Below are 10,810 nucleotides of genomic sequence, written 5' to 3' on the forward strand. Positions count from 1 at the left end.
GTCGTTTCTAACGTTCATTGTGCAACACGTGTTTTCAAAGCTCAGTCAGTGTTGGAAGGGGTCCCTGAGGCCAGGCCTGGCACAGCAGTGTTTTCCCTGCAGAACCTCAGTGCTGCCGAAAGTCTCCCCCCTCGTAACGCAGGATGAAGTCCAAAGAGAGCCGGGGGCATAGTGCGCCATTCCTCCCTACAGAGGAGCTCTCTGGCTAAAATAAGAGTGAGGACCTGCAAAGCAGGATAAAAGGACAGCCAGGGCTGTCCTCTCTCGCAGGAGGTACCTTATGGGGTCCTGTGCCTAGCAGCCTTTTGCTTTGCTGTGTCACTGTCTTTCCCTGGTTGGAAGCCCCTCCGGCAGCAACAGCTTCGGGTTTCTCTGGAGCTCTCTCTCCCTACGGGGCTTCTGCTCAAACTGCAAACCAGGAGCTTCTCCAGGGCAGCTCGCAGATGTGGCAGCTTCTGCCCTCTCCTGCCAGGGTGACGGGCACTCGGTGCCGGCAGCTGCCAGCTGAGCCAGCAGTAAGAGCAGAGCAGATAACCAGCACACTGCTAACCCTCTCGGGCCTTTTGCCAAATGAAATTCATATACAAGATCAGCAGGACCTTAAGAATATTTATGGTATTATGTTGGTCCTTTGATGGAAAAGGTGGACGAAGAACAAGAAAATAAGGATGATAGCAGCCCTCCTTTAAATAGTAACAAACTTAAAGCTTAACTTAAATCTGACATCGAAACACACCCAAATGCAATGGAAAGACCAGAAACTACAAAATATATCCTCCTTGTCATTAATTATATGCATCCGTATAAGCTCTAGTTGTCCTCACAAGGCAGTTTCTAGGTATAGAAAATTTTAAATGATGCCTCCCTCATGTAGGTCAAACTACGTGACCCCGACACACGGACATTTGTGCTGTCTGCCATTTCTAGGTTCAGAGCAGCTTAAAGGAATAGTTCCTGTTTGTTTCCTGAGAAAATGAACCGTTCTTCTTTCAGACCCTTTCCTCCTTCAGGACTCTGAAACAATACGCAGCGCAAGAGCAGTTAGTGATCATTAGGGGGAGTCTCTCTTACGGCTTGTCACCGTGTCCTGTTTGTGTCACAGCTGTCCCCTGGGCTACGTGAACTTTGAAGCCAAAAGACATATCTGGTTATTTTTGCCATCCAGTTTAACAGGGAGCACCTTTATATGCATCCCGAACATATTTTCCCTTACAACTCTGAGCCGCAGTGTCTGCTTAGAATTAACATGCCACTCACAGGCTAAGCAACCGATTTTATAATTAGAGACATTACCTTATCACAGATAAAAGAATTTGGCCATCCTTAGGCGAAAGAAGAACCTGGGGCATCATCAAGAGTGAGAAAGGAGGAAATGCACAGACTATGGTTTAGATAACATGCACCTACATCCAGTTCTGCAGGAGGTAAGCAATCGGAGCAGTAGTTTGCATACTCCGCAGTCACTTACTAACAGTACAGTGATTATGCAAATGAGGTTTCCCTAATAAAATGCTGGAGATGTGCAGGAAAGAGAAATAACCATACAATTTTGAGTTAATAAATGTATAGCTTCTTAAAGCTCTGCCAGCTAACAAAATTTAATTTCAGTGTTCTTAAATGTTTCAAACAGAAGGCACTCTCAAATTAGGAACTGGGTGTTAACTCGGAAGCCTAAATGCTTCCTATGAGCTAAGAACATGATGGTATTTAGCAATAGTTCTCTTTTGTTTTCATCTTTGCCCGACTGAAAACAGAGACACACATATGCCACATAAGTGACACATCTTAATAAATAAGTAGCATTTATTTATTATCTAAATACTGGCTATTTAGATTCCTACCTATGAAAACTAAGAAAATTACCTGAATATATGGTGTTCCTTTGTATAAAGGCAGCACTGTTTTGCTCCTGGTTTGGGTGGTAAAGCGTTGGCCTAGGGTATAAGATGACCTCCACCACGTTTTCCAGCCACTTGCCACTCCTTTGGCTGCCTGCCTCAGAAGCGTCACCTCCTCTGCCCAGTGCTTCGTTAGCTAACTGCTTTTGACCACACATATCCTCGCACGGCCCCTCTCCTGAAACCTCGGCCATTACATTACTGTGCACAGCGATAGCGAGGTGGTTTGCCTGACTCCCGTATCGCTGGCTCCCACAACCGCTATGAAGCCGCTGCTTTGCAGAGAAGCAAAGTGCCACTTGCATTCAGCAAGACAACCCGTCCTCAACATCTGCAGGAGGCGGGCATGAGCCATAATGCAGTCACCGTCAACTCCCTTAGCCAAGGTAGATTTTTAGGGCATTTTCCTCTGTAAAGAATAACAAAGCACTACCTTGCATTGAGGCAAATAAGATCATCTTAAAGAAGAGTGGTTGGTTTTGAATTCTGCAGCTCACATACAAAACATTAACAAAAAAGCGACATGAAATGCAAAACAGGTCTTTTCCATTTGGGGTATTATTATTGCTTGATATGGACTGAGGGTGGCTATGATGTACTATCCTCTCTCCATTTCCTTGTGAGGTACTCCCTTCCACTCTTCTTGGCCTTTTGAGAAAGGAGAGCCCTTCTCTTGCCTCCTGCATCGATTTAGCTGTAATCATATTAGTATGGGAGGGTCTTGGCTGGCTGAGGTGACTGAGCTTGTCATCGGAGTTACGCAGATCACTGCTGAGGCTGACTGAGTAGAGGGGTTTGGAGAAAAGTCAGAATACTGAGAATTTCCTACATATTAAGATCATTGAGAATTATAGTTACTAAAAGGAGAAGAAAAAAAAAATTAGTGGAAGTAAAAGTAATTGCATGTGTGAAAGCAGAAGGTGATTAAGTGATGTAAAAACCTGACTGACTCGTCATTCTGCTGTCTCACTAGTAACTCTGTTAGAACTGCACAGTGCCCCTGCCACCACAGCAGTCAGTGCAATTTAGAAAAAATAACGGGAGAAGTTACTTGCACTCCATTCATTTGTTTATGCAGAAACACAGGATTTTCCAGGCCAGACCACACAGTTGGTTGATGATTCCTGGTGCCTAAGCTCCAGCAGTGATTAGCGCCAGAGCATTTCCCCGCCTCTGTCCTGACCCCTGAATTACCCATACGGACGTTCTGCTGTGCTTTGCATAAAAAAACGCAAGGGAATCCCTTCGGAGCGCCCCAAAGCACAGAGCCTGACCGCTAAGAGTGCGACAGTGCCCCGGGCGCGCCGGTGACAGCCAAAGCACGTTTCTGTGACGCCTCTTGACGAGTTCGCATGGGTCCCCTGCCTCGAACGGCGCCATCGGATGCGAACCGTCCGGCTGGCTGTGGAATCCTGTGGGATTGCGGAGACTGGAGCTGGATGCCGTCGGCCTTCTGGCTCCAGTTTAAGCAGCGTACTGAATTTCCAGTGGGATTCACCGGCTTGCGTGGGGGGAACGTCTGGTCTGTTGAGCGGGTGAATGAGGCTCATTGGACTGAAACTGTTAAGATATAAAACAAAAAGATAAAGATTCACGGACTGGAATTTCTGAACGTAATTAAACCTGACAGAAAAAAAAAGAACAAGCGTTGTTTACGGGCCAAACCGGCCGAACTCCTGGGAGCTCTCAGAAGGCCGAGGGCTCTCGGGGCTCACCTCAGGGGCCACCAGCCCGTGTCGCGGCACTGGAGGCACCGCTCCCGCCGCCCCCGCCGCCGCCGCCGTGAGGGGCGGGGCCGGCCGTTGCGCTCAGCACCCGGGACAGCAGCGCGGGCCCCCGCGCGCCCCGCCGGGCGTTGCCACGGCAGCCAACGGCGCGCCCCGCCCTCCCCCGCGCGCCTCGGTTGCCGAGGTGACGGCGACGCGGCGGCCATGTCGGACCTGAGCTCGGAGGAGAACGAGGAGGCCGAGGCCGACCTGGGGGTCCGCCGGGGCGGTCGGGGTGCCGCTGGCGGCTCTGCAGCACCGGCGGAGGCGGTCCTGCCCCGTCTCCCGTCCCCGCTGGGAGCATCCGCCGCCGAGGGCGCTGGGGACGAGCGGGGCGGGCAGGGGCTGGGGGAGCGCCCGAAGGGTGAACGTTACCGGTCCCGGGGTCTTAAATGCTGTATGGCGGCCGTGCCGGGCCTGGGAGAGCTCCCGAGGCGCTTCTTCCGTGGGCACGGGAGTTTCGGAAGCGGGACTGTCCCATTTCAGTTGGGACCTGCCGAAACTCTGTCCACTGGACGAGAACGAGTCACCCATACTTTCCAGTAGTGTGTCAGGAAGGGAGGAAAGCCTCTGGGTGCCAGGGCCTGGCGAAAGCCTCTGCGTAAGCAGTGCATCTGTCGGCCAGGTGCTCCTGCAGTCTCTGATTCAAGCCGAATTGGAGCAGCTTTGAGCAAACACCTTTTTTCCTCTGCCTAATGAGGTTAGGTTCAGTCAGCCCTCTTAAACAATTTTTTTTTTTCCACATGTGATCAGGAGTATGATGGTGAACGCAATTCAGAAGGTGAGCGACATGGACGTGGAAAAGCACGTCTACCCAATGGTGACACATACGATGGAGAATATGAACATGGTTTCAGAAATGGACGGGTAAGACAGTGACAGAAGACAGTCATCGTGCTTACATTTTGGCAGTTCTGTTACTTTTGGCACTATATTGGAACAAGAGGGAGAACTGACAAGTATTTTATCTATACCAAATATGTTTCAGGGGACCTACAGATTTAAAAATGGTGCTCGCTACATTGGAGAATATCTTCAAAACAAAAAGCATGGCCAGGGCACTTTTTTTTATCCAGATGGATCGAAATATGAAGGTAAAACACTGAACATGGTTGCAAGGATTTCTGTAAGTGAAAGGACACATTCCCCCCTCACCCCCTCCATTGGAAAATGTATTATTTCAAGAAGATAAATTTGCTACAAAATGTTTTCCTTTTATTCCTTTTTTACTACAAGCTCTGAGAAGTGTGGGTTTTATTTATGGGGATTTATGTCAATTATTCTGAGAAGTGTGGTATTTAGTAGCAGTTTATTCTTGTCATGTCCTCCTTTCAAGTGGGATGTTCTAAGTCCTGAGAAATATTAAGCATCTTTTACAAATCAGTGCAATCTTGGTAGAAGAGAGTATAGTTACTTATTTCTGAATGATGATTAGAACCACAGATGTGTTCAGTATAAAGTATTTTAGGACTTCATTAGGTCAATCCTTAAAAAATAATCTACTAATTAGAGCACTTACTCAGGGACTGGGATGCCTCTGAAGTTTGAAGAAGTTGAAACCTGAATTGTTTCCCTTCTTCCAGGAGAGTACCTGAAACACTCTGAATATCAGTTAGGCTTCAAGGGACAATATTTCCCCCCCCTCCTTTCTAAGCTAGGCAAGAAAGAACATTCACATTGTGAGGGCTAGAAGCAGAGAGCAAAAAGAGCAGCCTTGTCTTCCCTTATGGGAACATATGCACCTGTGATTTTGGGTGTGGTTTTTTTTTTATTTCTTTAAGTTTGAATAGAAGAATAATTAAGACACACAATCTACCATCCTTTTAAGTATAGATGCCCACTGACTGACAGGACAATTTTAGCAAATGAGTCAAACTTAAGTAGTCCCTCTTTTTATTTGAGTGCAAATGTCACATTATCTAATGCAACTGTAATACATAGATAGGAGCAGGATGTTACACGGCTTCTTGTGTTCATAATGATACTGGAGAGTGATAATGGAGACAGACTGTGATGGACAAAATGAAAGGGAGGTCAGGCAGCTGCATAAATATGTGTGCAGAGGGACAGACAGAAATAAAAAGAGCAAGGGCTTAGAGTGAGGAATGGTGTAAGGAATGGTAAGGAATCAAAATGGTGTCATAGCTTTCTTTTCCTTCTCTAATAATTCATGTATGATAACTTTACAAACTGACCACTATATCACACAATTAAATACACCACATCTCACTCTGTTTTTATCATATTCTCATTAAAGGAGACTGGGTGAATGACCAGAGACACGGCTATGGAGAGTATACATATGCAAATGGAGACACCTATACTGGAGAATGGTTTGACAACAATAGGTTTGTTTCATTCTTACAGTGATGTTTCAAGTCACGCAATGGCATTAAAATGCAAAGGTTATTTTCAAAGCATGGCTGACTGCAGCAAATCAAGTGCTACTGGATGACCTCAGCAATTTAGCCCAACTTGAGTCATTCCAGCTACTTAAATAATACAGTTTTAATACCTTAAATATAACAACATCCTAAATTCTTAATATTCAGTAATATAAAGCAAAATTATTATTTTCTCCTTAGGCATGGGCAAGGTACATATGTCTATAAAGACACAGGATCTAAGTATGTTGGTGGTTGGGTAAATGGAAACCAGGAAGGAGAAGCTGAACTTATCCACCTAAACCATAGATTTAAGGGCAAGTTTTTGAATGGAAATGTAAGTGTGCTGGAAAACTCTCTATTGATCTGAACAGTTACCATGGAATTGCCTTAATATGATCTGTTTCCACTTAAAATAAGAAGCTAGGCTCCTGATCTTTTCTAGTTTTTCTTGTACCATAAGTGTAACATATGAAACTGAATTAATCTGTAGGACAGATTGCTAAGTTTCTCTGCAACTTTGCTTTCAAACTATATTGTTATTGGCTATTGTATGAATTTTGTAGTAAAGCATATTTTACGTTTATATGCTTAGAATGTACTAACTTTATAGTTCTGCTGACTTTTTTGTATCTTTGTGCAGCCTGTAGGTCATGGCAAATATGTCTTTGATATCGGATGTGAACAGCATGGTGAATACATACAATCACAGCAGGTAAAAGAAAGTGCAAATTATGCTGAATATCAGAGAACTCAGTAAATCAAACCTATTGTTGAGTAATCTATATAGATAGGCTTATAGATACTGATGTTAAAGTAGATCTAACGAGTCAAAAAAGGGTAGAAACTCAGTAAATGAGGTTTCATTTTGCTTTTTCTTTAGCTTCTCTACTGTGTAAGCTTTGACAAGTACAAGGTGTGATTTTTGCACTACCTGCAGACAGGAGTCCTTTCTGCTTAAAGTTTAGAAGAATCAGGACCTTCCCAAAACATTTGAAGTTTCAAACCACAGAAGAATGTAGATGTATTTGTCTGTACATTTAGCCTGTATTGCTCTTTGTTCCCAACACCAGAAAACAATGAAAAATATTTCTTCTTACATTTCTGAATTGCTTGATGCTATGTATACAAATGCTAATTTCCAGCAGATTCGTGTTTTGGAAATATGTCTCATTGTTGTCCTGGTCCTGTTAGGAGCTTAATATCCACAGCTCCTAATAATCATAGGGACCAGATGGGATTAGGGCCTGTTTTTCCTTCTCCTTCATGCATGAATGTCTCGAAATGTTTCTGATTAATATGGTGCAAATGCAAAATAGCTATAGAAATAAGAAATATATCTTAATATTACTGTTTTGAATTCAAGAAAATATGCCACATTTTAGCTGAGAGTTTGCTGCCTCTGTTGTCTGACACATAAGTTCCCGTTACACACTCTTTGAAAATTCTCCAATGCAGCAATTGTTTCTTAAGACAAGGACAAAATAATAATAATAAAAATTCCTATCATTACTGATAGAGATTTGCAAAACATGGAGACTGTTTTGCTTTTTTGGCTAAAAGCAAGAGATCCTCAAATTAAATATCAGACTCATAGGAATATCCAAAGTGATGTGTATCTAGTATCCTCAGTTCAGTTGGGAATTGTTGGATGTGCTGATTTTGGAATATTAGGCCACTGATGTGGGAGTTTAAACATGAATTTGAGAACCCAAGGTGAGATAGACAGCGTAGCATCTACCTGACAGAGCATCAGGTCTTATTTGCCGCTGTTATACTGTAGACAGGTATAGAAGAGGAGACGTAGTTGATAGGCCCCTCACAGCCATTCTGTTTAAGGGAGAGACAAAATTTTACCTTAAAGAAAGCAAGCTGGCAAGCATTGATCATTAGTAGTAGTCAACTGACTTCGTCAAGGTTCGAAGCATAGTTCTCTTCCAAGATTTGCGGCTGCTGAAGTTCCTCCACCAGTAAATACTTTAAAGGGTCATGTCGTTGTTTTGAGCCCAGAAAAAGAGGTTTTAGTACACAAATCCATCATCTTAGTTACTCCCTTAACACCTGTAAGATGAGATGCTGGATTTCATGAGTTGTCTTCTAGGGTAAAGGAGAGGGAGAAGAAGAGGAGGAACCCTCATTACTTGTTGCACCAAAATGGAAAGCATCAGAAATTACCAAATTAACACTCTGGACTCCCCATGGGGAAAGCCCACCTTCTCCCAGAGAAGCCTCCCTAGTGGCGGCAGCAGCAGCAGAAGCAGTGGAAGAAAGAGCAGCAGAAGCAGCAACTGAAGAGAGGAAAATGCCATCAATTACAGGTTTGTTCTTCTGGACAGCTGGAAACTCCATGCTTTGACTATCCCCTGAAACCATGTTTTTCAGGTTTAATATCAAGTGGTGAGAGAGGGTTTTTTGGGTTTTTTTCCTATAGTTTACCACATATCGAATGTTAGGAACTTCCAAGCCTGTTCATAAACTGCACAATATATACATGTCTGGTTTATCTTACCTAGCATAATGAGATACAACTGTCTTGGGAAGCCTGTGAATCATCTTAGTCTATATCATGGCCTGTTACACAAACTTGATTATAAACAGTTACAGAAGATTTTGTGGGATTTCTCATGTGAGTAAAGACTGCAGACTTCAGTAGGAGTTATTAGCTACTGCATGAAAATGGTGGCTGAGTGCAAATTTGTAAACAATGATTTTCTTCAGTATTTCTAATTTCTCGTATTTCAGTCACTGATGAATCTGCTGAGGGTAGGGATGATGAGCCTTCTCTTCATGAAGTATCCAGTGAAGCTTTTAGCCCACCAACGGATGCAGGAGAGGAAGATGAGGGAAACAGAGAGGAAGAAGAAAACAAAGATCAGGAGGATCAAGGTGAGGAATGGGGCATGCATGCTCATTCTTCAATTAGCAGTCAGGGTTTGAAGTGATGTATGTCAATCAGCTGAACTCATGCGGCTGCTGAGAGGTCCATTATCAAGCTGAAGAGACTATGGGAATCTCTACCTTTCATAAGGGGGGCAGTCCTCTATAGATGCAAACTGATTTTGAATAGTCAAGTTCACATACTGTAACAGTACAAACTAGAAGTGACGCTTCGTGCAGCATTACCTATGCATGTACAGTTGACAGCACTTGCAGGGCTGAGTTTGCAAGTGACTGCATTTGCAAACTTTTTTTGTGCAAAAATGAGAGAGAAGATTTCAGACCCTGGGAAATTCAGTGGGTTTTGATCACTCCACTTTTCTCTCAAGAATGGAACCGTGTATTCTTATTCTCTCAACTGAAGTTAAAAAGTGGGCAAAACACATCTGAAGAAACAAATTTTAGGTATTGTTATGCATTATGGTTTGAACAGTCTCTGGTTGATTTGTTTCTCTTACAAATCAAAGAGATTTGGAATTCAGATGCTCAGGTTTTCTTCCAGGCAGTTCAGAAGCCTGTTTTAAATACAAAATTACTAAGAAGCAACAAAAGGATGCATCTATGTTTACTCATATTTAGCCTCCACCCAATTGTGTTGCTTGTTTTTATTCAGTGTTAAAATTTACAAGCTTACATATCTGATGTATGAAAACATGAGATAATTTTATCAATTTTTAATCAGTCCATTTTACAATAAATCAAAGCAAAGCACTATCCATAGGGATCAGAAAGACTATTAAACCGTGTGAAAATGCCTGGAGGTATACACTAAACATTTAGGCCAGCTCTTGGAAATTTCATAGTCTATTTGCTCTCATTTTTTACCCATCACCTCTGAAGGTGCACTCCTACTTCAGGACAGACTAGCCAGCTAGCTGATCTGGTGTGTAGGGCTGACATCAGGCTGACATACAGGATCCCTGGGCTTGGATCAGATCCAGCAGAAATCTAAGCAGGTTTCCTGCATAGCTCTGCTTTGGATTTGGCAAAAGTTCATTGTGCCTGGTTTGTCTCCAAGCCTCTTGGACGCAAATAACCATTTTTGACTGAACTTGATTCTAACAAATTTTCTGGCCTACCACAATGAAACAGTTATGGTATTCCCATTGTTTTTTTGTGTTGTTTTTTTTTAAAAAAAGAACAAATGGACCCAAGTATCTGTCAGAGACAGCCTAGATGCAGATTCCAATGCATGAAAACATAGGAATGTGATAGATGTTCTCCAAGTTCCTTCCAGCTCTTTATTTCTAGAATCAAAGAGTTGGATTTTATACATTTTTCAGCATTAGGTCTACATCCATAATTAATTAGGCAACATATTGTTCCCCTTGCCTTTATGTTTAGCAAGATTAAGTTATAGTAAGAGGAAATGATTTGAAGAAAACATGCATACTGTGAAGAGCAGCTGTAACAAAGTCTGGTTTCTCGCAGCCTTGTGTACTCTGTCCCATTACCATCATTTTTTTTCCACACAGGAATACCATCCTTCTTGCTCCATGTTTCTTATGATACTTGTCTAAATAGGAAACATTCTTTGGCTATTCCAGAGTTACATATGGGCCGGCTGGCAGTCAATATGTGTGTACTGAGTCTGTCTGGCAGCTGACAAACAATGTATAACAGTTAAATTCAAGTATTGGCAGTGAAAGGCAATGGGAAAGATGACTGAGGAAGACAGCATAGTCCTAGAATTACATTTTAGGTTACTAGGATTGCTTTCCAGTATTTTATAATAAAATGCATCTCTATGTCCTGTCTTTCCTTCACCTCCACAGGAACTACTAGTTTAGAGGATAAGGAGGATGAACCAAAGGAAGAAGAGTAA

General features: G+C 43.0%; 1 protein-coding gene across 1 annotated transcript; it reads left to right on the plus strand.

Moving 5' to 3' along the window:
• Nucleotides 1–3,829: 3,829 nt before the first annotated feature.
• RSPH1 (radial spoke head component 1) lies at nt 3,830–10,810 on the plus strand (the record flags this gene model as incomplete). Its single annotated transcript, XM_082303834.1, has 9 exons — nt 3,830–3,880; nt 4,418–4,531; nt 4,653–4,758; nt 5,922–6,012; nt 6,250–6,385; nt 6,692–6,763; nt 8,150–8,366; nt 8,791–8,934; nt 10,761–10,810. 9 exons carry the CDS (start codon nt 3,830–3,832, stop codon nt 10,808–10,810), a joined length of 981 nt encoding a protein of 326 aa, XP_082159960.1.

This window comes from Platalea leucorodia (assembly GCF_965183815.1).
Source record: "Platalea leucorodia genome assembly, chromosome: 2".
Taxonomy (NCBI): Eukaryota; Metazoa; Chordata; class Aves; order Pelecaniformes; family Threskiornithidae; genus Platalea; species Platalea leucorodia.